The following is a 25974-nucleotide window of genomic DNA, read 5'->3' as shown; positions in this document are numbered from 1 at the left end:
AAAGATTTAATTGGCTGAGCACTGGTAGATCCTCAACACTAGAGACTCAGGAGGCTGAGATCTAAGGATGGTGGTTTGAGGCCAGGACGGGCTGGAAAGTTTGAGACTCTTATCTCCAAATGACCACCAAAGTCAGAAGTGGAGCTGCACCTCAAGTGGTATAGCACTAGCTCTGAGCAAAAAAGCTCAGAGACAGCTCTTATGCCCTGAGTTCAAACTCCAGAACTGGCACCAAAAAGCCCAGCAACAACATAAAACGGAATCTATGTTCTTAGGGGTAAATTCCCATTTGTGTCCTTAAGCAAAATTTTAAGTTCCTTGTTTAACAGTGCATCAAAATTGTGTACTTTTCTAGACATAAAACAATACAATTTTTTGGTAAAAAGAAACTATAAAGATTTTATATTTCAAAAACATTTCAGATGGACACTGATGTCTCTCTAACATGTAATCCTAGCTACTTGGGAGGCCAGATGGACAGAAAGTTGTAAGTCCCTTTCTCAATCTAAAACTGTGTGCAAGGGTATGCATGGATGATCAAAAGTTATATGGGAGAATGAGACTGAGGAAGACTGAAGTTCTAGACCAGTCGAGGCATAGAGTCCACAACACTCCATTTCCATGGAAGAAAGCTAGATGGTGGCATGCAACTCTGATTCCTGCAACAACTGGAAGTCTAAAGTAGGCAGACTGCTAGTCAGTTGCATGCCTGTTTGGGAAGACCCTATCTCAACTATAATCAGCAGCAAAAATCAGGGCCAGAGGTGTGGCTATAATGGCAAAACACCAGCCTAGCAAATGTGAGGCCCTGAGATCAAACTTCATTGTGCCACTCCCTCCCCTTGGTCAACAAAGTAGGCAGTGGAAAAATTCCCTACAACACCTACAATAACTGGATATCAATGTTAGACAGCAAGAGGAGATAAAATGTAAATAATATCCTAATTATCATTGTAACTGTTTAGAAATAGTAATGTACATAATTCTTCTCTCCATTCAATATTGTTCAGATGAGAGGATTCCAAAAATGAAACATCAAAAACTTGGCAGTTAAATGCAGAGTTGTAAGTAGTAATTTAGGAAGCATGCAATGATATTCATATTTTATTTACTACAGGGAATAAGGCATCTAATGTTCTACTAGGAAGTTATTATGAAAAAAAAAATCAGAGCACATAAGGTTGTAGTGATCATTTGGAATCTTTTAAACCAACCACTCATATAGAAAGCTACCACTTAAAAAAAAAATCAAGAAAAACTGTTCTTAGCTTAAAAATGAACATCCAATCACAGCTCAGAAATGGTTTATTTCTAACAAACACCACTTGATGCTTGACTCACAGATTTTATTTACATTTGTCTACAGTATTATTTCCTTATGAAATGAACTAGTACAACTCAGTTAAGCCAAATGAAATCATAATCATCTGAATTGTCTGTAAACTATTAGCTAAATTTAGAACCTTGCATTTGCTTAGTACAGCCAAAAATCTGAATACAGAAAGCACAAGAATAAACCAATGTAACATGTATCATTTAGAAGATCACCTGGGCAACTTAGAAGGTGATTTTCAAAAAGTTGAGGCACAATTACAAGAGAATAAAAATTCTTGTGCAACCTACAATACATGTAGCAAGGAAAATTAAGACATAAAAACATGGGAAAGCTTGTTGTAAAAATATTATCAAAATATTTCTACGTATCTTTTCATCTTTAGATCAGGTGAAGAGAAAAAAAAAAAACCACTCACTTTAAAATAAAAAACATTTTGGTTTGTCTACCAAACACCGTAAAACGCCTTTAAATTGCAGCAGACAATATTAAGCAGGGAGGGGAATAACAAGAAAAGGAGATTAATACCCCATAAAAAGAGCCCCCAAGCACAATTTTTGATATCCCTTAAGATACTTACCTTGCATTGTCTTTGAAGATACTGTTAAGAGAAACCTTTCTACTTTTAAGCCAGAAAAACAAAATGGAGTCCAAATGACCAGATACTAATTCTGAGAATTAAAACTGAAAGCATTTTAAGCCATAAATTTTTTTTGAGCGAATAATGGGTTTTGCTCATTAAATTGTATAGAAATAAACATTTGTAATTACAAAAAAAAAAACTTTACAAAGCTTATTGAAAATTAAACATGGCAAACATTCTCTTAAGTTCACAATGTCTTCGTTGGCCTTTCACCAGAAGTACACCTCAAAAGCGTTCTTCAGTCGGCTCACTATGATTTACCCTTTGCAACCCTATTGTATTTGACAATTGGACTTTTAAAGGTTATCAATAAAAGCTTCTTAAAGTTTTAAGATAAACATTTTGAATAAGATGTTGTTTTCAGTCGACAATATCAGATGAACTGTTAGGTCTTCCTTGCCCCATGGGTCAGAAAGGAAAACCATTCTCCTTCTACAATTTGTTTTTGCATTATAGATGGTGGTGCAAAACTGGTATAAAGCTGGATAAAAGAAAGAAAATGATGCTAAGGCACCCTGAATATAGGGAATTTAAAATAAAGTTTCAGTTGGCAGCTCTAAAACTTAAAAACCATTCTGACATAGGTTAATAACATAAATAGGCTTTTCCCAGCTCCACATAAGGTTGTTTCCAACTAGTTTAGTCCTGCCTGTATGCCAGACAAACCTAGCTTCCAAGTAGTTTAGTTCTGCCTATAAGTTCAGACTAACTTAGAAAATCTTGCCTTAGGCAATAGGATAGGATGTACTCAGAATTTAAATCAGGAAACAAAGTATTCTTATGGTTTTAAATGAAGCAAATGGTTGTAAAATAATGAATAGAGCATCTACTTGGGGGAAATTATGGCTTAAAATGCAATTTACTTTTACTTTCACAAATAAACACAGTTGTACTGCTCTGTTCTGAAAAATCAATAAAGGCATGCACCTCTATTAGCAGATTTAGCACTTCTGACAAAGTAAGACATCAATTTCTTAAAAAATATGCTTCATGCACTGTAGTGGATTTTTTTTTGTAAGATGTAAATTTTAATACACTATTTCTTTTTTGAACTTGAACGGGAACCAGAATGGGATGATCCAGAAGATGACCTGTGGTGCCTGGAAGACATAATGAGAAAAAGCAAACAATGCAGTAAGCAACAGTTAGATTTCACTGTTCTTTATGACTTAAAAAAGTTAAAACCTTGATGCTGGCAAAAACCGTAATTAAAAACAAATTTACACACATAAAATCACCTGCTATTTACACTTTGCATGTGAGCACAATAATGGTATAATTTTAAAACTCTGCAATATAAAAATATATTCTTTTCAAAATATAGCCACCTCTCAATTATTTAAGGCAATGAAGAAAAGCCTTGCAAAATGCATAGTTACAGATAAACTAAAACAAAGGCATATAAACTTGGCAATGAAGTGTGTAGACCAATCAGTGATACACTTAGAAAAGTGCAGTAAGTCCTTATGTAAAACAGATTTAGCAAGGCTTCTGTGTATGGAAAAATATATTCACAAATAATGAAATTTGGGAAATCTGATCACACAGATGAATGTACAATTAGTTATAGTGTTATATTCATGCAGCTAATATGAATAAGTGAATATCAACCTGGGTAAAGTAGTGGTGTTCCGTAGGGGTTGGCCCTGGGCTCAGGGTTGTTTAGTGTTTTCACCAATCACCTGGCTTATGGAATAGAGAACATGTTTATTAAGTTTAGATGACAACAAAACTAGGGGATTATATGTGGCTAAGATAAAAATTTGCAGAAGTGGTAAGAAAGCAACAGAATAAATTGCACTCAAGTACAGAGTAATTTTCTTACAAAGAAACAAATGCACAAAAACAAAGTCTAACTGTGTGTAATCTTTGTATCTACTTCAAAATAAAATCATTCTGTACATGCAGGAATGAGATAATCCATTATTAGAGTTTCATAATCCTAAATTTTTTGCAAGTCAAAAGGGCGTGTAAAATTTGCCAAGATTACAAATGAGCCAGCAAAATAATATAGTTGGATACGGAGAAGCGAGATAAAACTAATTAAGCTGTATAAGCCTGTTGCAGAAAATACTGACATATTACAATTACAACCATCAAAATTAAAAAATGTTGTTAGGTACTGGTGGTTCTGCCTTACCTACTCAGTTGACTGAGATCTGAATAAGGTTTGGAACTAGTCTAGCCAGACAAATCCTCCAGTGATAAATGGAGGCATGGCTCCAGTGACAGAGCACAAGCTTTGAGCGAAAAAGTTGACCAAAGGTCTGGACCGAGGCCCTTAGATCAAGCCACATGAATAAGTAAATAAATGTAATATTATATATAAAATATACATATACAGAGATTAATCTAGAAGAGATCCTTCTCTAGAAGAAAAAATGGACTTATGACTGCAGATAAGAAATGTATTTTCAATTAAGGAAAATATTCTTACAAAGGGAACAAAACAATGTTAAGGAAATGTATTTATACATACTTAAATAAGGACAGAGTCCTAATGATCTTGAATGTTAATATTAGATGGCCTAGAATTTCTACTATATTTAACTTAAAATAGCATATAAAATATATAAAAATCAATCTCAGTATTATTTCAACATACAGCTTCTGAGTTGTAATCTTTAAAAGACAAAAATAACCGAGAGTTGGCTATAATAATTACATGGAAATAAAAATTTCAGCAATAATATGATCAGAGAATGGCTTGATCTATACCTTTTATGAATAACTCCATTCAGGTAAGAGGCTAAACAAAGCAATCCAATTCTTAAAAAAGATGAAACATCTAATTTAAAACAGGAACAGAGGAGATAAAAATCTAACTCTTGACTAGGAAGTTTAATTTATGTATTAAATAAAATACACTTAAGAACACCCATTCTTATTTCTACAGAAACCCAAACCTTTCGGGTGACCGTGATCTTGTTCGTCTTTTTTTTCGATCACCAGGTGAAGAAGATCTAGAACGACTTCTCTTTCTGGTCCTCTCAGGAGAAGATGAAGAACTTGAATAAGATCTTTTTCGTGGGGAAGAAGAGCCCCTGTGGGATCTGGAGCTGGATCTTCATTGATTGAGAAACAAATCAGACATTTCATTAAAAGAAGAAATATAGATGATCATTCAATTTCCAAAAATAGAAAAAAAAAAAAGAACTCATGTCTATTAGAATTTTATAAGAAGGAATACTTACAGCTTACTCAACAGAAGACTTCGGGATCAACCATGAAAAATTCTACTTAAATAAAATTATTTTAATCTCTGAAAAAATTCTAAGTGTTTACCCTTGTAACTGAAAACTGGCTTACTGTACTAACATACAATTTAATTTTTTCTATTTATGGTTTGCAATTTAAAATGCATAAACAGTAAAATCAGCAGGTAACTGAAATTCTGTAAGTTCATTTTTAGAAATTACATTCTTCCATTCAGGGAGAAAAAAAATGTATCTTCTACACAATCAGGGAAACAAAAATATAATTCCCTGTGGAACTCTGCAACTTATTAGTTACACTGCTATAAAAAAATAAAGGATATAATATAGGAATAAGAAAGAACTGTAGGTGAAGCAAATAGCTAAATACTCAAAGAAAAATGAGTTACTTTTAAACTTGCATATTCACAATATTTATCTTCATGAAATATCAATATTCATGAAGTATGAAGTGTTGACATTCACATGTTTCAGGTAGAAGTAAATATGCAGTATTTAAATGCAAATATTCTTCATTTACATATTTTGGCTGAAGGAATTTAGCTCAAACTTCCCAAAAAATTCACCTTTGGGCTTAATAAAGCAGAAAGCCCAAAAGGAGAATTCTTTGGAAAGTTATAAGCAATTAAAAATACTTAGAATACGAAGGCTATTCTGCACATCTAAATGACTGGTTCTCAAAGAAAATACCAAAACTTAAGAATTTTCAATTAAGAAGTAATAAAAGGGCTACAATACTAATACATACTGAAACATTATTTGCTATTTGTATTGGCTTAATACAAACGTGCACATAATCTTTAGTATGACTAAACTGCAGTTTCCCTAACAGGTAAGGGCTACTATCAAACTTCAATGTGAATTTTGGTAAGTGGAATTATGTAAAATGCTGTATTAATCAATACACTCACTCAAAAAAGTTGAGAGCAAAACTTAGTATTTCATTTATTTCTTTAGAAATTGTTTCCCTCTACATTTTTGACTAAATATGAAAATTTACAGCAAGGCCTGAGGCCACATAATAACGAAATTAATGTACTATTTTTGCTTTAAGAGAAGTGTCTAGCCTACAAGCGTAACTTATAATGGCATTTAAAATCAGAGAAGTGAAATGTATACAGCACTCCCTAGAAATCTTATCTGATACAATTGGCAAAGGTGTTTCTTTAAGTATCCGCCTTCTGTAAGTATCCTGTTTTCAGGGAAATATTTTTCTTCCTCTACTACAGAAATCTTAATATACTAGTGCTGTAGTGCTATTATTTGGCTAGACCTTCTGATTTATCATATTCTAGCTCCAAAATAACAAATCTTCTATAACACGAAGTAGTCACCTTAATTCAATCATGGGAATGTCTTGGTACACTGCTGGTAATGGAAACATTTCATGGTGAGAAAATTAAGCCAAGGTAAGTGCATTAGTTTTCTAAGGCTAAAATAAAATTGACAGAAGCAAAATAAGTGGGTGGGTGGGGGGAAGCAGCAACACCTTCTGCAGCTTTTAAGTATTTTTCCTCTCTGTTTTCCAGAGAGTTGCTACCTCATTCACCTTGATTTCGACCCACGAGATCTCGAACGTTCTCTGGAAGTGGAACGAGATCTTGACTGCGAACTGGAAGAACTTCTTGAACGGGACCTGGAACAACATGGAATCATTTTTTTTCCAGGACCATTTAATTGAGCTTTGTGATATGAACAGTGAAAAAAAAAATCAGAGTTCATTTTCATATAAAAAGGTATCTAGGCAAATTAGTTTCAAAATAAAATTACCTTAATCTTTTTACTGTTATAATAAAAAAGTTAAAGAAAAAACTAGCTATCATTTTTCAAACCTGATTACTCTAAAACCACTAGATTGCAAACAATGAGCCCTATTGGTTTATTAGACAATGAATACTTTATATTCACCAATAATTCATTAGAAGTCACCTAGCACTAACATATCCAGGAAGATAAATTCTTTGGAATGTTCTTACCATCTTCATGTATAAACTTATTTCCTTACTATCTAGCTAGCATTGAGCTTTAAATGTTGAGGTGTACATCTGATCTCTGTTTTTCTATTTACTCAGAACACACTGCTTAAAGGAAAACATACAGGAAAATATGGGACAATGCGAGATGCCCTATTTGAATTCTAAGACTCAGTTTTCTCAACTAATATTTATAATTAATGTTAACTATAAAATCACAGATAATATGTATTTTACACTATAAAAGAATATTCAAATCCAACATCAATTCAATGCTCTACTTATTTCTGGGAATTCCAAATTAGCATTACGTAAAAGAACAAGTACTGATGAATTTGTTACTTTAACATACTGAATTCTCCCTATCATTAACTAAAAAATGTCTTAATGTGAACTAAGTAACTAAACAACTATACGTAAAATTTGTTTGTTCTAGTAAATGTTATGCTAAAGTAGGATAAAGAAGTTTCACATTTTGCATTTTTGAAAACAGACATAACTACATGATACCAAAATGAAGTCTTTCAAAAGATGACTTTACTAATGTTTAAAATACAAAGAAAAGCTTATTTAGTTAAAAGAAATTATAAGTAAAGAAGTTAGATACTGACATTTTGACTGATGTTACCCTTGACCTGTACCCGTTTACCTGGACCTAGACCTTGAACTTGAGGGGGAGGATGAGCGTGATGAAGATCGTGAAGATCGAGACTTTGAGCGACTTCGTCTATTAGATTTCTTTTTATTACTATCTTCTTCTTCACTGGCATCAAGATTATATTTTGAGAGATCAGCATCATCTTCATCCTCATCCTAATAAAATTCAATTACATTTACATAATTAGCTATTAATGTCACCTACCAGAAAAAAACAAACTGGTCTGTATACTAGTTATTTTCATATGGATGTATTTAACAGCTCCAAGCAAATTGACTCTCAATTCTATAATTCATCTATTAAATTTCTCCATAGTTATACACACTTGATAACTACCTTGAGTTGTACTCCTTTCCATTCTTCCTACTATAATGTACTGCAAGATAGCTGTCAAGAATTTAAATTCTGCTGGGTGTTAGTGGCTTAGGCATGTAGTTGCTTAGGAGTCTGTCAATTACCAAAAAAGCTGGAAGTGGAGCTATAGCTCAAATGGTAGACTGCTAGCCTTGAGCAGCTCAGGGATAGTGCCTAGGCCCATAATTCAAATCCTAAGACCTACCACCTCCCCAAGGATATGCAAACACTCCCTTTCAATTTGTCCTCCTTAAAAGCTGCTGAGCCTCAGCCTCAGGTGGATGCTAATGCCTCATGCCTGTAATCTTAGCTACTCAGGAGGGTGAGACCCAGAGGACAGAGTACAATGCCCTAACTTTCTGTTCCCAGGCAGAGAGCCTGGGAATCTTAAGATTTTACCTCCAATTAACTAGCCAAATGGTGACGGGTGAAGTGGCTCAAAATAGGAGAGTAATAGCAAATCCAGTGAGCTCTTGAGGCCCTGAATTCAATGTTTCAACACACACACACACACACACACACACACACACACACACACACACACACACACACACACACACACACACACACACACACACACACACACACACACACGACTCATGTTCTTTTGTCTCCCACATTAAGCTCTTAGTTGGTCTCTCCAACTCTGGAAAACTATTCTGCCTCTTAAGGTCAGATTCCAAAGAATGCTAGATTTGTATCTCTAGAAAAAGACTATAAAATTTACAATCAAGTCCTATAGAACAAACATTACCAGACTAGGGTGAATTAATTCCTTATTACTCTTTCCACATTGATCTAGCTACAGTGGCCTATTTATATGAATCTTTTTTTTTTGGTTGCTCATGGGGCTTGAACTCTGGGCTTGGGCGCTATCCCTCAGCTCTTCAGCTCAAGGCGAGTGCTCTACTGCTTGAGCCACAGCCGTCATTTCCAGTTTTCTAATGGTTTATTGGAGATCAGAGTCTCATGGACTTTCCTGCATGGGCTGGCTTTGAACTATGATCCTCAGATCTCAGCCTCCTGAGTAGCTAGGATTACAGGTGTGAACCACGGGCGCCCGGCTGAATTTTTTAAAAACATTGCTGGGTTATTTCCATTTAATTTTCTGCCTGAATGTGCTTTCACCCCAGCTTCTTTCTCTAGCTATTCTTACCACTCAATTCTCAGTTCAGATTTCATCTCAGAATTTGCCCAGTGGAACCAAAACATCTTTTTTTATTATCCATTAGATCCACTGTGTCTTCCTGACACGACCAGTATGGAAATTATCTTGTTCATTTACATCTGCCCTCCTCTAAAATTTAGTGAGAAGGATGGTTTTGTCTTAGTCACCATTATATCTTCAAAGCAAAAACTGTATTCAGAAAAGTCAAGTTCATAATATTTTAAGAATATAACTTTACCAAGGTCCAAAGCTGCCAAAAGCATTCATATTATGTAACAGTTCAAGACAAGTAAATAAAATATTGCTTACCTCATCTAATTTATATTTAGAAAGATCTTCATCCTCATCCTCTTCTTCTCCCTCTGATTCTTTATCTTCTACTTCCTTTAATATAGATGCAGGACCAACTGCTTTCCCTCTATATTTTTTCTTTTTACGTCCAAACTACAGAGAAACAATTTCAAAATTATTTCTGTAGGCTGAAAATGCATTAGTACTATTGTACTTAACAAAAGTTATTTAAAAATATTCCTTTGCACATAGAATATTTTCTAATATTTCCATAATTTATATTGTTTATACACCTAAGTAGAACTTACCTCATCATATTCTCCATCTGATTCTTCTCTTTCTATATATTCAACATTTTCTCTTTCATTAAAACCACCACCATATCCTTCAAAAAAGGGCATAAATTATTTTCACAGATCTTCAGAGTAACAAAATCATCTCATTATCACTTCCAAACAGAGAAAATCTAAACAGCAGCTTTCTATCCAACTATTGTCTTTTAAAAGTTAAAATTCACTATAGGGAATAAATTCAAAGTCAATTATCTTAGAAAGTCAAGACTGTGTAACTCTTCTCAATTCCAAAATTTGCTGTATCACAGATCATTCATAGAAGATATGAGCAGAAAACAGCCAACTTATTTAAACCTCTATTATAACAACCATGTTTTGTTTTGATAATTACAAAAAAACACCTTTCATGTCTTATCAGAATTTGTCTGGGTAAACTAAGTTTAGAAAAAAAACACAAATTAAATTTCCTGTTTACCAGTTGTAGGTAGCCTGAAATCTTTTGGTAAACTTAAACTTTGCTAAGTTAATTAGAACTTGGAAAATTGTAACGATACAGGCAAATTTATATATATATATATATATATATATATATATATATATATATATATATATATATATATATATTTTTTTTTTTTTGGGTCCAGTTGTGGGGCCTGAACTCTGGGCCTGGGTGCTGTCCCTCAGCTCTTCAGCTCAAGGCTAGCACTCTACCACTTGAGCCACAGCACCACTTCCAGCTTTTTTCTTTTTGCTTATGTGGTGCTGGGGAATTGAACCCAGGGCCTCATGCATTGCAAGGCAAGCACTCTACCACTGAGCCACCTTCCCAGCCCCGCAAATTTATATTTTTATATTCTTTATGACTTCATTAGTTTTTTGAAAAAATTTAAAATTTATTCTAAAGGTGATGTAGAGTTACATCAGAAGGGTTAGTTATATAAGTCATGTCATGAGTACATTTCCTTTCGAACAGTGTCACTCCTTCTCTCATTCTCTCCCAGACTTTCCTCTTCCAACTTTCCTGCCTCCCAAGTTACATAGTTCATTTCCAACATAGTATACAGGCAAATTTAACGATATAGGGCTACCCTTTGGTCTTGGTTTATTTGGTTTGAATGGCAACTGTTTCTTACTGCCTGGTTAAAAGTCAGTCAGGTTCTTTAACATAGCAAGCAAATCATATATTTTAAGGTAATACCAATACAAAGCTAGTGATTCCTAACATGAAGACTTCAAGAAAAATTTTAAACTTGCCAAAAATAGAAATTTTAAAAATGTTTCATGTTTCACTTTCTGAAAATAATTACATTAACACATCCTTCCCTTTCCTAAACTGCATTCATGTGCATGAATGCCTATCCTTGGGCTTGAATCTGGGGCCTGGGCATGCTATCCAAGTTTTTTCGTTCAAGGCTAGTGTTCTACCACTTGAGCCACAGCTCCACTACTCACTTTTTCTGGGTGGTTAACTAGAAATAAGAGTCTCATGGACTTTTCTACCTGGGCTGGCTTGGAACCACTAACCTCAGGCCTCAGCCTTCTAAGTAGCTAGGATTACACGTATGAGCCACTGGTGGTGACTCCATTGCATTTTAGATTAGTGAAAACTTTAAAATACTTACAAGTAGGCTATGATTAAATTAAAAAAAAAAAATCTATGTTGTCCAGATAGAAACATTTATTAACCTGAACAGTGTAGTTTCATAATGTAGAATGTGAGCAAGTTTCATGCTTACATTTAGTAATATATCATTTAAAAAGATGAAATAACCTAGACGATAAATTAGACGATTAGAGAGTGATCTATAATTTATGTAGGTAATTTTGTAAGGATACATAAGTAAAACCATTGTTTTAACACAACAGTAGTCACACAGACTACTGAAGAGAAGCTGACAACAAATTCAATTCATTTTCCCCTACACATGCAGTATACCATTTATACTGAAGAATTGGTTTATTAAAGATATGGTATTGCATTCATTGTTTTTGCAACTGTAAAACGGTTTGCTTTTTTGTCATCGCTATACTGCAATAATTTCTACAGATCTTTGAGAAAACTGGAATCCTATTATTCCTGTAACTAAATATCTATTTTAACTATAATCTGTTTTCTATGCTATACGTAGTTGCTGCATGTATCTTTTTTGTTTTCTGGAGCTAACTAGGAATTCTTTAACTGAGTTTCCAAAAGGGTTATTTGTTCCTATTTCAATTTTTTTCATCAAATCATTATTTAGTAACTCATCTTTCAAAATCTTGCTTAAACACAGCTTTCTCAAAGAAGACTTCAGTGGCCTTGGCTATATGTATTTATTTTTTTCCACCCATGTAACCAAGCACAACGCACACTGGGTAATATTTTTCAATGAATATAGAACATAATTATGGTAACATTTAGAGAATTTCATTTTCTTTCTTTTTTTTTTTTGTTGGTCGTGGGGCTTGAACTCTGGGCCTGGGCACTGTCCCTCAGCTCTTCAGCTCAAGGCAAGCGTGCTACCACTTGAGCCACAGTGCCACTTCCGGTTTTTCTAGTGGTTTATTGGAGATAAGAGTCTCACAGACTTTCCTGCCTGGGCTGGCTTTGAACCATGATCCTCAGATCTCAGCCTCCTGAGTAGTTAGGATTACAGGTGTGAGTCACCGGCGCCCAGCTATGAGAATTTCAATTTCTTTAAAAAGCTTTTGGCTACAGTTTAGCTAAAACAAGCAAACAAAATGGAAAAGGGAGGATGAGTTTAAAGAACTAGTTGGAAATTTTGATTCTATTTTCTGAACAATGAATTCAATTTCTGAACAATTCCATTATATTAAGACTGCTTCCATGAAGTCAGTCTCAGTGGTTATAAATTTTTAAAAAAGCAGATATAAACTGAACTATAAATTCCAAGACAGGATAATGGAGAGGTAAGTTACTGCACAATGTTACGGCATTATGCAATAGTCAGTAATCTTTCCCAGAGGGTGTGCATTAAGATTCTGTTTATTCTCAGTGTCCTATGGTCACATGAACCTTAGATAAAAGTTACTTGATACCTTCAGCTGTTACCAGCCAAGACAAATAGTGTAGCCAGCTAAGTTCAGGACACCAGAATGATGCAAAGATAATGACTGAGCAAAATGAGAAGGCATCAAACAAACTACCTACCAACCAGTTTGTGATTACAGCTTCTATAAATTTTAAAAACTCCAAAATTTTGGATTCAATCTTTAAAGTATTCAAAAGCGTTTTTACAAAAAAACCCACAAAAACAAAAACAAAAACTCATCAGTTTAGGGGGAATAAAACCAATCAAACAAAAAGAGATAGTTGGAAGAGGTCCATGTCCTGGTGGGGGAAAATCATGAACCTGGGTTAGAATATAGTGAAGTTAACATTACACAGCTATATTGAAACAGTTGTAAACATAGGTCACTCAAGTTTGAACTGAAGACATCAATTTACAAAGGAGACAATAACAAAAGGCAGACCACGGAGAAATGAAAGAATAAAAATGAACAGCCCTTTTTATCCTCACAGTCCAAAGTCAAAATTACTTCCTGAGAATGAGACAGAATATAAAGGTTGGAAAGCCATTAAAACTCTTAAAGTCTAAAAGTGGTAGGGCCTACAAAATTCATCAATGGGCTCATAATCCCCAGAAACCAAATAGTCTATGAAGGTAATCTGAAATTAAGAAAATGAAGCCAGACAAGTAGTTCACTACCAACTTTGATTATGTAAAATATAAGCAGTTAAGAGATTAATAGGAAAATTAGATTTTATCTGTTATTTTAATTTCAACATTGACAACACACAAGAACGTTATTTAAGCCAATAGTTACCAAACACCATTGAAATACTCTACAGGCTTTTGGGACTCACCTGCAAAGATTTTGACAGTTAACCTACCTGGAAAGATTTCATAGTTCTATGCTTGGGAATCTGTATTTTAAAGTTTTTCAGGTGAGTCTAACACATAACTATTACTGCCTAGAATTTAGAGAAAAACTAAATAAAGGTTTGTCCTTTTTGTTACACTAGGGTATCAAATAAATGGTATTACTCGCATCTTTGTTAGGAAAGGGATCCCTAACACTGTAATCTTTTATAAAATTTAAGGGTAGCCAGGTACTGGGGGCTTGCATATATAATCTAAGCTACTTAGGAGGCTGAGATCTGAGGTTTGCAGAACTCTTCTTGAGTTAATTACCAACAATCTGGAAGTATTGCTGTGGTCCAAGTGGTAGAGTTCAGATACTAAGTTAAAGTATCTAGCAGGAAAAAAAGGGGGGGCCTGGGTGCTGTTAGCTCACGCCTGTAATCCTAGATACACAAGAGGCTGAGAACCTAAGGATCATGGTTCAAAGCCAGCCTGGGCAGGAAAGTCTGTGGGACTCTTATCTCTAATTAACCACCGGAAAACCAAAGTGATAGAGCACTATCCTTAAGCAGAAAAGCTCAGAGAGAGCTCTGTGACTGACCAAAAAATAAAATAGAACTCTCCATTATTACTATGACTTTTCAAGAAGATAAAATATTTCAATCATGTCATATGCAGGAAAATTAATGTAACTGGCGGTTATCATGCTGAGACAAACCAAGCTCAGAAAACAAAATTTATCATCCACTTATGGAAGAAAACAAAATGTATCATTCACTGATGGAAGTTAAAACATAAAAGACATACATACTCACATACATACACTAATATGCCAATTTATAGATTCAGATATTTGTATATGAACACAGAACCTGAATACAACTAAGGGACATCTTAGGAAAAGACTGAGGGAAAGAAAAAAAGAATAGAGGGTGAAGAATTTTGAAATGTATTTTGAATATGGTTGAGACTGTCTGCAACTTTGAAAATTGGACAAAGAAACCTGTCTAAATTGTATTGGGAAAGGAGGGAGGAAGTGATCTGAGTGAGACTGATCATAACATTGTAAACCTATATAGAAATGCAACAACGAAGTTACCCTCTGTATAACTAAGTTAATTAAAACTGCTTGGTTTTCAAAGGCAAGCCCTTCTGCATAGAAGTAAATTTTGCCTTGCTGGAAACACACACACACACACACACACACACACACACACACACACACACACACACACACACACACACGCACAACCCCAAAACACAATCTTTAGTTCTTTTTGAAAATCATTTGGTTTTATCTTACCTGTTCTTTCTTCTAATTTAGCATACTTTGGAGTATTACACATGTTACACTCTGATCTTCTAGCCCAATTCACATTACTGCAACTAAAGCAAAGAGAAATACCAGATCAGAAAGCCATAATAATTAGAAAAATATTATTAGACATCCTAGATTCTCAAGATAAAATCATTGTAATATCAAGGATAATGGAAATGAGAATGTAGGTTCCAACAATTGACTGAACCACTTAGGCAGAGAACAAAATCTATTCAGTATATAAAATGCCTTTGTGATTTTGAGAAACTAACTATACATAGTAACTTCAGATTTTGCCACCTTAGGAAAGAAATATTACCTTAAACTTCCTACCACTTTTCAGTCTCTGAATTCATCTGAAATAAAATTTTATTGATATTCTTAAAATATTCTCTTGCATCAAGGAATCAGTTTTAAGTACTAAATTCCATTAATATACCAAATCCTGTGAATTAAATAAGTTATAAAAACACAAATTTTAAAGGATGAAGGTTTATATAAGACAATTCCCTGATTCAGTGCTCTTTTATATAGGATTCATCTGCATCATAGAAAAGATGTTAGAAAAATCAGTGCAGAAGTAAATTTACTTAAGAATAAAAACTACAGGGGCTGGGAAGGTGGCTCGTGGTAGAGTGCTTGCCTTGCATGCATGAGGCCCTGGGTTCGATTCCTCAGCACCACATAAGCAAAAAGAAAAAAGCCAGAAGTGGCACTGTGGCTCAAGTGGTAGAGTGCTAGCCTTGAGCTGAAGAGCTGAGGGACAGCGGCCAGGCCCAGAGTTCAGGCCCCACGACCGGACCCCCCCCTCCCAAAAAAAAGAAAAAAAAAGAAATAAAAACTACCTAATTAGGAATGGCATTTCATGACCAGTAACTTACTATTTTAGTTATTTTATAAACAAGACCAAATCAATTTTGTTATGTACTTCACATTAATGACAGAGGCTAAAAGTTTCTGAAATGTGTCAACAGGGAAGTCAGGCTGGGTATGTATCTGTATAATGTCGTTCACCCCTTCTGTATTAGCTAACACATAAACATTCATTTACTGGTAGATATAATCTCTATCATAATAACAAGACCTTTGAAAGATACAAACAAAAGAATCTAAAATTTCTTTTAATTACACAAATATGACATGAAGAGTGAGTAACTATCAACAGACCTTTGATTTGAAAAGATATACTGGTTTGACAATGTGGTAAGAATCTATAATAACTAATGGCTGGATATATTATTGGAAGAATGGACAATTTGAACCACATACGTTTTACATTGCCAGTCATTAGCACTAAATAGGCCTCGGCTCTTTTCTGCAAGTGTCTTTCCTATTTCTGTGCCCCCAGCTTTCATCATCTTGGCCTCAGTTGTTTTTTCTGAAAACAGAAAAATAATACAATATAAATCTGGCAAAAGTAAAGAAGCAATCTATATATAAAGTATTACTAGACTCTTCATTAAGAACTTACCCCGACCGCATCGATTACAGCTGGTTCTTCTGGCAAAGTTTACATTTCCACATCTGAAAATAAAATATAGAAAGAACCTTAAAATGTATACATTTTCACATGTCCTCACTACGTGTCTGGAATATAAGTGCTTCTAATTAATTTGAGTCATAATAATGTTAACATTATAATTACAGAAAATCTAATAGAAAAAAATGAATTGTGAATCACAAATCCAAGACCAAAAAGTCCAATCTTAAATGCATTTGTTATGCGACCTTGATTAAGTCATTTATCGATTGTGCCATGCTATCTTCATATTATATCATTAATAATGGAAACCCTTGGAAGTTCAAGACATGAGTGAGTTTAAAAAAAGTAAAAGACCCAAATCATTGTCAGTATAGGAAAGAAAATATATGTGATAATGTGATGTTTTCATAAGAAACATAAAATTCTACAGGTGAATCAATGGGTTGGGGGGGGGGATGAGGGATAAAGGGCTTCATAGATCCTGATAAAATGTTCTTTTGTAATAGGACGAAAGGCAGCAAAGTAAAGAAGAAAGGTTGTATTAACTAGAAACATATACAATAATAATGAAATTCAGTTTTATGGGGTATCAAACTTGAGATGGAGAGAAAAATAGCTCAACAATCAAACCAATAAGGAATGGGGTTAAGACAGGATGTCTTTAGCTTTATATTTAAAAACTACTAAAGTAAAATGTGTTAAATGTTCTAATGACATGTAATGCTTAAATTTTTAAAAATACACTTATAATGTACAGAACTAAACTAAATCAGTCTAAGTAATTTTAGTTTTTGTTTTTTTACCCTAAAAAAGTATTTCTTATGACCCTAGTAGGCCTTGGATTTATACATGTCAAGATGTAATATTTTATTTTTTAAATTAATTGAATTGCACAAGACTTCATGCATTTCACTCTTTATGAGTGTTACCTTAAGACTAAGTGAAGGGGTGACATTGCCCAAAAAGAAATGTATTCTTTATCTGATTTACGTTAACTGCAACCCCTCCGTACATCACCTTTATAATAACAATTTTAAAAAAAGTGCTATCACAAATGTTTAGATGTGCTATTAAGAACACAGCATTCTTTGTTTTGTTTTTGTGTCAGGTATAGGGCTTGAAATCAGATGCTGGGCACTGTCCTTGAGCTTTTTTGCCACAGCACTTAAGCCACAGCAACACTTTTGGCTTTTTTGATGGTTAATTGGAGGTAAGTGCCTACTCCACTTTCCTGCTTTGCTGATTTTGAACTATGATACTCAGATCTGAACCTCCTGAGTAGTCAGGATTGCAAGAATGAGCCACTTGTATCTCACAAAGGAATATATATAATATTCTTTACTGAGAATATAGCACATTGTTCTACAGGTGACCACTAATGCAGTCAAAAGCTGTTCTAGGGTTTTTAAGTGTCATTCCACTTACAAAAATTATATTCCCGGCATAATTTATATTCAATCAACTTTTTTCATAGTCCTAATATTGAAGAACCATTAATAGCTATCAAGGCTAACAACATCAATAACAGCTACCTGTCAATATGAATAACATCTACCTAACAGCTACCTACTATTAATAGATATCGATTAGTTTCTCTGCTCTACATACACGATTCATATTACTTTTCATGTGTTCGTTGTAAAACAGCAATTCTCCTTTTTTGGTAAAGATGAAATACTTAAAAAGAGGTGGTCCAAAAAAACAAGAGAACTGAGTTCTAATTTTTGCTCTTCAGTCAATCTGTGGCTAGGAACAAGTGGGTTGGTTTGTTTTTTGGTGCTGGTACTGACTGGGGCTTGAAATCAGGGCCAGAAAGCTGTCCCTTAGCTTTTTCATTCAGGGCTAGCATTCCACCATTTCCACAACTCCTTCTGGCTTTGGTGTGGTTCACTGGAAAAGTAAAGGTCAGAGACTTTCCTGCCTGGGCTGGCTTTAAACCAATCCCCAGCCTTGGACCTCAGCCTCCCGAGCAGCTAAGATCACTTATAGGCATGGGCCACCACCAGCGCTTGGCTACCATCTCTTTGGTTGTTCCTAAACAGTTACATCTCTCTGCTGACCCTTCCTGGAAAGATCTGACTGACAGACAGACAACTGAGTAAGAGCAACAATGTTAAAAAATAAATAGAAGGCAGACACGTGCTCAGGCACCTCCAGGGCTGAGCAGGCAAAAAAAAAATCAAAGCCCTGAAGAGGGGAAAGAGCTCCACTCCCTGTGAAGAAATTAACGCAGCGCGAAAGAGAAAAGAGAGAAAGTCAGTCCGAATTTCCCCAACCAAAGGCATTAGGGTAAAGGAATAAGCAACGGAAAAACCTGACCCCCCCCCCCCACCCACTCCCCCTAAAAAGGACCCAAACACGGGAAATGACAGGAGGGAAAAGGCCCAGCCGGGGAAAACAAGGCCCTACCCTGGCCTACGGCAATCTGTAAAGTTCCCAGGACGAAGTCACGTGGGAGGCCCGGCCGCGCGCCGGCCTCCACCGGGCAGGCTTTCCGGGTCGCCGAAGCCGGGCCCGGGCCGCGGCGGGGCGGCGGTGTGCAGAGGCCCGGCCCGAGTGGGGGGGACGGCCTAGCACCCCACGAGTCCGACGCCACCTCGGATGAATCACAGCCGAGGGGACGCGGCCGCCAGACCCGACACAAAGCCTCCCGCTCCGCCCGCGACCCCTTCTCTCAGGAGAGGCGCGGCCGCCGCTTCCCGCCCCGGACGCGGCCGGCAGTTCGCCGCCTCCACCCGCCCGTGAGGAGGGGGAAAAACACGACTCACACACTAGTAGTAAGGTCGGGTGGGAAGCCTCCGCAAGGCTCCGTCAGGAGACCCAGTCCCAGCCCGGCGCCCTTCTTAGACTCACTTTTTGTCAGGGCAAATCCAGTCCCCGTCACTGACTCGGAAATTTTTGGTCGACATCTTGGACGCCGCTACTACCGCCGCCACCCGCAGCTACGTCTTCACCGGAGGAAGCGGGTTGGGGGCTTTCTCCTCCTCGGGGCTGCCCTCGTCCTGCCTGATTCCCGCCCAACACCGCCTCGGGGTTTGACAATCCGGCCCTTGAGACCCGCGCTGATTGGAACGTTACTCTCCAGGCTGAGATGTCAGGGAGATTGTTTCCTGGCCCCAAAGTTATAGTATAAACGTCTTTTCTAAGAGCAACTGAACAGGCGTCGTTGGGACAGCCTACACCGGCGGCCTTCGTGGCACTAGAATTTTCGGAGAGCCCCCTACAGGCGGGAGGACCCCTAAAGGAAAGTCCTTCCGCTCAGGTGGGCGGAGCTAGAGGAATGGCGGCGGAAGTGGAAACTAGGAAGGACAGGTCGCCCAGCGTGCGTTCTGGGGTCGGCTAGCATGGGCTGGTCCAAGTTGTGGAAGTTACTTAAGAGAGGGTGGAGGACCCAGTCCCCCCCCCCCCCCCCCCCCGACATTGATGTGTTTCTTTAGACATCATCATATAATGTGCATTTATTTCCATTGGGGGAAGGAATTTTATTTTTTTAACTTAAAAATCTATTTAAGTAGTTGTGCAGAAGAGTTGCCATTCAGTAAAGCAGTTTATGAACACGGTGCATTTGATTAAATCTCTTCACATTTCAGTAACTTTTTATTTTACTTTTTTTTTTGCCAGTTCTGAGGCTTGAACTGAGGGCCTGGCAACTGCATTGTCCCTGAGGTTTTGATCAAGGCCAGCACTCTACCACTTGAGCCACAGTGCCCCTGCTGGTTTTGTCTGTTTACGTGGTACTGAGGAATAGAACCCAGGGCTTGATGCATGCTAGGCACGCATTCTACCACGAAGCTGCATTCCCAGCCTCACATTTCAGTAACTTTACAGACACTTCAGAACAATAGTTTGCCAATTTCAACACATATTATTAAATTATTCCCCCAAATATTCCTAAGAATACTGATTTTTGAAATCTCTTAGTATTGGGCTGTGTATGCTGAATCATCACTGTAATTATTCTTTCCTAAGAATATCTTTTCTTTTTAGAATGTTATTATTTTTAAAGTAGCTATACAAAGAAGTTGCCATTCAACAAAGCGGTTTATGAATACAGTGTATCTTGATCAATGTCGCCCCTTTCAACTTTCTCTCTCCACTCCCCCCAACCTACCAACCTACCCCTCCTCTCACTGTTTTTCATTTTGTAGTATATATATTGACTGCATTCTACTCCTTTTTCCGAGAACACCTTTTAAGCCAATATTTTTGTATCTATAAAAGTAGAGATAACTTTAAGACAACCTACCACATTTTTTTAGAAGTGAAGTTTTTTTTTTTTTAAATGCACTCCTGGTAATTGTAGGGTGTAGGCTCTGAACACTGTACCTGACTCAGTAGACAGAATAAAGCTTCTAGGCAGAGAGTTCAACAGCATGATCAAAGACTTTCATACTGAGGGAGGATCCTAGACTTACAATTATGCAGGTTTAACACATTTATCCTCAGTATTATATATAAACTAACAACAATATTGATCTTAATCCTTTATAACTGGCCAGACATAAAAAGGTCTCTTGATTAGTTCTATATCCAATTCTTAAAAAAAAATTCCAAGACCTTGAAATATTTTTCACCTCATAATGGTATAGCATCCAACAAGTTCATAAAACTTTCTGTGAATAAGGAAGTGCAGGTTTGGCTCAGGTGGCAGAGTACCAACCTTGAGCATTTTGTTTATTGTGAGAAATTTCTTTCCAAGGTTTCATTTTATTTTCTTTCTTTTTTCTCTCTCTCTCTCTTTCTTTCTTTCTTTCTTTCTTTTTTTTTTTTTTTTTGGGTCTGGTCATGGGGCCTGAACTCTGGGCCTGGGCACTGTCCCTCAGCTCTCCAGCTCAAGGCTAGCACTCTACCACTTGAGCCACAGTGCCACTTCCGGCTTTTTTCTTTTTGCTTATGTGGTGCTGAGGAATCGAACCCAGGGCCTCAAGCATGCAAGGCAAGTGCTCTACCACTGAGCCACCTTCCCAGCCCTCTTTCTTTCTTTCTTTCTTTCTTTCTTTCTTTCTTTCTTTCTTTCTTTCTTTCTTTCTTTCTTTCTTTCTTTCTTTCTTTCTTTCTTTCTTTCTTTCTTTCTTTCCTTCCTTCTTTCTTTCTTTCTTTCTTTCTTTCTTTGTTGTTGTTGTTGTTTTGGCTATTACTGGGACTTGAACTCAGGGCCTGTGTGCTGTCCTGAGGGTTTTTTTTGTTCGTTTGTTTTTTATTTTGTTTTTGTGTTTAGGCTAGAGCTCTATCACTTGAGCCACAGATCCACTTCTGGCTTTTTGGTGGTTTATTAGAAATAAGAGTCTCCTGGACTTTTCCTGCCTGGGCTGGCTTCGAAGTGTGAGTCTCAGATCTCTCCCTTCTGAATAGTTAAGAATGACAGGTGTGAGCCACTGGTGCTGGGCTTTTGAAACCTAATATTTTCTGACAACCCTACATAGATATAACAGCTAAGCAGTGTAATAAAGGAGCCAACCAGTCACTTGAGAACTAGAATCTTGGCACTATTGTGAAAATTGCTGTCATTCCTCATCCCATCCCTCTTTCAAGTAGAAAACAGTTATGTCTTTTGAATTTGTTCCTTTGCCTTTTAAAGTTTTGCTTCGCTAGGTGTAGTGGTGCCTTTTTGTAATACCAGAGGGTCATTAACTTGAGCCTAGTCTGGAAAGCATAGCAAGTCCCCATAACATACATTCATACATATTAAAAAATAAAAATTTAATTTATGTAGTTGCATGTTTAATTACTGATATGCCACATAGGATAGTTTATTATGTAAGATTTTCTTTTTTACATATAATATTAATGTTTTAAAATTAATACTGAGTGGTGACATGTAATTACATGCAGCTCTAGTGTCTTTTAGTTCTCTATATATGTAATGTGCTTGCTGATTCTCTAGCCTTTCTTTTATTAGGTTTGCAATTACAACAAACACTAGTGTGAACATTGATGTATGGATTCTGGTACATAAACCAAGAAATTATCTAGTAACACACACATATGTGTGTATATAAGAAAAATTCTTAAACTACTTTAACATTTTTGAAATTTTTTAATTCATTATTATCTGATAGCTACCAGTTGTTGATTATATATTCTTGTGAGAATTGGTCATATTTTTCAAATTCTTTTATGTTGGCTAATTATGAATTTTATCTTGTATATTTTTAATCTTATGCGGCATCCACCTTGGTCTTGATAAAGACACAAAACAAGAGAAAACAAAAACAAAAAAATACCTTTGGGGAAATATTGACTGTTTTGTTCTAGCAAACAGTTCATAAGTTTTATTCACTTTTGCTTGTCCGTATCAGTTCCATGTCAACTGGCTTTGCCAGGCCTTTGCTATTCTACTTGGTGTGTATTCTATGCATACAGCACTCAGGAACTAGGTCATTGATGTGAAGGTGATTTTTCATTAATTTATGCACAAGATAAATTCTGTACTACCCACTTTCCAGTTTTCCAGTTCTTATCTTTGGGCTGGAGTTGCCTGTGTGCATGTGTGTTCAAGAGCACCTAAGGGAGGCAAAGTGGCTGTCAAAGTCCTTTATCCTGGAATCTCCCCACCCCTGACCTGTTGCTAATAAACAGGATAGTCCTATCACCCCTATACAGGCTCCTCTGGCATCTCAGATTGCCATTGACTTCTTTTAGGGCTTTCCTGCATTCTCTGAATAGCCCTGCGTTTGTCGTTCTCTTATGGAAAACACATTGACAACATTTTGAGAGTCATTAGAAGGCATTTTTAACAGACTGCACAATAGATGTTGTAGCGATGTAAGTTTTGACATAATCAACATTAAACAAATGGCTTAGGAAGCATTATTCACCATAGCTAAGATATGGAACCAACCCAGATGCCCCTCAGTAGATGAATGGATCAAGAAAATGTGATTATATATATATATATATATATATATATATATGGATATATAATATATATTATATATATGGAACATCACCACCCCATTTGTTAGGAAATGGAAAGACTTGGAAAAAATCATATTAAATGAAGTAAGCCAGACCCAAAGAAACAGGTCCCATGGTTTCCCTTATTTACAATAATTAGTATATGTCTAGGATCATCTTAGGAGATGAGCAGAATACCTCAATAGCACTGTACATATGACCATATAAAATGATACTAAGTGAAATGAACTCCAAGACATGGACACAAGAGGTTTTTCTTTGCTGTTGTTGTTTTTAATGTACTATGTGATTTCTCGTTTGTATTGTATGTTCTTTCCCCTATGGTATGTCCCCTGTTGTCATTGTATTTGATTTTGGTACCCTGGTATTGTATATATGTTTATTTGAATTAGGGAAGGAAGGGGAACAAAAGAATGGTGAGACAAAGGACAAGGGGGGAACCAATGGAACAGTGATATACACAAGACAACATGTTGGAAAGGATCTGTACAACTTGGAGGGTGGGGGGGAAGGAAAGTAGGAGAAAAATGAGGGAAGGGGTACCAAGTTTGACAAGAAATGTACTTATTACCTTACTTATGTAACTGTAATACCTCTGTACACCACCTTAACAGTAAAAAGAAAGAGCAAAAAATGGCATTAGGAAATTGAGAGGAAAAAGATGTTTCCATTTTTAAAAGCATTCAAAGAATTATGGCATTGTAAATAACAGGATTGCTAACTTTGTCTTGCAACATGAAGAAGTGGTACTGGAAAACTAGGAAAAGTTTTCATGTGTAATGTTAGTACATGTTCCTTGCCTTAAGTCTACCCTTAAGGACTACCCTATGCTTGCCAATTGTTTGTCTCTCTTTCCTTCCTTCCTTCCTTCTTTTCTTCCTTTGTTCGTTCCTTCCTTCCTTTCCCTCCCTTCCTCCCTTCCTCCTCCTCCCTCTCTCTCTTTCTTCCTTTCTTTCTCTCTTTCTTCCTCTTTCTCTTTCTTTCTTTCTCTTTCTCTCTCTCTCTTTCTTTCTTTCTTTCTTTATTCCTTCCTTCCTTCCTTCCTTTCTTTCTTTCTTCCTTTCTTTCTTGTGGGATTTGGGGCATAAACTCAAGATATCATGCTTGCTAGACTCTGCCACTTAAGTCATGCACCCAGATCTTTTTGTCTTTCACTTATTTTTGGATGGGTTTAAGAGTTTTTGCTATGAGCCTGTCTTGGAGAATGATCCTCTTCCCATGCTTCCAAGTAGTTGGGATTACAGACACACACCATCATGCTCAACATATTGATTAAAATGGGGTCTCACTAACATTTTGCTTGGGCTGGTCTCAAACTCAGATCCTCTTGATCTCTGCCTTCTGAGTAGCTGAAATTACAGCTCTGAGACACCATTCATGGCTCTGTAGTTTCTTTTTTGAACAAATTACTGTTATAGATAGTTCCTGTCTAGCTACTTTCATCATGGATTTAAATGCCATAGGAGCATCCCTGGATGGAAGATAGTGTTGCTAAAGTGTCCAACTTTCTCTGTCTCTTTTATTTAAGACATCTCTACTGGAACTTCTTAGCCTGGTTGCACCTTTGATGCAGTTCCTTATGAGAAGTATGCAGAGATATGGTCTAATATATGGCCATGACCGCTAGGAGGCACCCCTTGGGAAAAGGAGAAAAGAAATGGTACCCGGTTCTTGTAATGGTTTTCTTGTGCTGTGTAAGAAATTAGCACAAATTTACCAGCTCCAAACAACACATTTTTAGAATATTTCAGTTTCTGTTAGTGCCAAGTTCGCTGATGTTTAAATTGGATTTTAGAACTCAGAGTCTAACCAGTGAGCATCAAGGTTTAGAGGGCTGCTATATCATATTCTGAGCATAGTCCTTGGAGCTACACCACTGAACTCTCCACAGGCTTTTCAGATATTTCCCAGGGCTTTCGTGTTCCTCCAAGAGACTGGCCCCAGGTCTGGATCACCGTAGCCTTTTGAAAACATATAGTTTACTTTTCCAAAGCTAACAGTATAGTTTCTTTATAGTCTGCTACTGGTGATACCTTCACTATTTCTATTATTATTACTACTACAGTCTTTTATTTATTTATTTATTTATTTTTTGGGTCTGGTCGTGGGGCCTGAACTCTGGGCCTGGGCGCTGTCCCTCAGCTCTTCAGCTCAAGACTAGCGCTCTACCACTTCAGCCACAGCCACCACTTCCGGCTTTTTTCTTTTTGCTTATGTGGTGCTGAGGAATCGAACCCAGGGCCTCATGCATGCAAGGCATGTACTCTACCACTGAGCCACCTTCCCAGCCCCTATAGTCTTATATTTAATATGATGAGATTATACCAGGAAGTATTTCACCACCTTTGCTAATAACTTAATGGAGTGGCATCCCTTTATGTTCACAAGACAGCATTTACCACAGGGCAGTAATGATCTTGGGAGCCATCTTAAAATCTTGCCAACTTGACTAGGCTCTTGA

General features: G+C 36.5%; 1 protein-coding gene across 7 annotated transcripts; it reads right to left on the bottom strand.

Annotated features, from left to right (window-relative positions):
- Positions 1 to 1287: 1287 nt before the first annotated feature.
- Zranb2 (zinc finger RANBP2-type containing 2) lies at positions 1288 to 19572 on the bottom strand. 7 transcript variants are annotated; one of them, XR_006148250.1, is made up of 11 exons: positions 19449 to 19572; positions 16584 to 16636; positions 16382 to 16490; positions 15098 to 15180; positions 9944 to 10020; positions 9654 to 9788; positions 7814 to 7977; positions 6741 to 6827; positions 4883 to 5041; positions 2904 to 3076; positions 1288 to 2457 (listed from the first exon to the last, which is right to left on the bottom strand). XR_006148250.1 is itself a non-coding variant. In XM_042685544.1 (11 exons), exons 1-10 carry the CDS (start codon positions 19502 to 19504, stop codon positions 3629 to 3631), a joined length of 957 nt encoding a protein of 318 aa, XP_042541478.1. In that variant the 5' UTR covers positions 19505 to 19572; the 3' UTR covers positions 2991 to 3076; positions 3588 to 3628. The 7 variants fall into 7 exon arrangements, 6 of the variants coding, with proteins under 6 accessions (XP_042541464.1, XP_042541505.1, XP_042541498.1 ...); XM_042685544.1 differs by lacking the exon at positions 1288 to 2457 and adding an exon at positions 3588 to 3662 and having other exon boundaries at positions 2991 to 3076; XM_042685530.1 differs by having other exon boundaries at positions 1288 to 3076.
- Between the last annotated feature and the right edge of the window lie 6402 nt (positions 19573 to 25974).

Source organism: Dipodomys spectabilis, unplaced genomic scaffold, assembly GCF_019054845.1.
Source record: "Dipodomys spectabilis isolate Male_0828 unplaced genomic scaffold, ASM1905484v1 ptg000002l, whole genome shotgun sequence".
NCBI lineage: Eukaryota > Metazoa > Chordata > Mammalia > Rodentia > Heteromyidae > Dipodomys > Dipodomys spectabilis.
The sequence above is the reverse complement of the archived record's forward strand: the minus strand, read 5'-3'. Positions and strand labels throughout refer to the sequence as shown.

Bases quoted from the DNA above. Each gene is read 5' to 3' on its own strand.
- Zranb2 (XM_042685530.1), bottom strand. From the start codon at position 19,504: ATGTCGACCAAAAATTTCCGAGTCAGTGACGGGGACTGGATTTGCCCT. The intron at 15,181-16,381 runs GTATGTGGTTCA...TCTTTGCTTTAG, and splicing joins AATGACTGGCAATGTAAAAC to TTGCAGTAATGTGAATTGGG. The intron at 3,077-4,882 runs GTTTGGGTTTCT...TATGTCTTCCAG, and splicing joins AGATCACGGTCACCCGAAAG to GCACCACAGGTCATCTTCTG.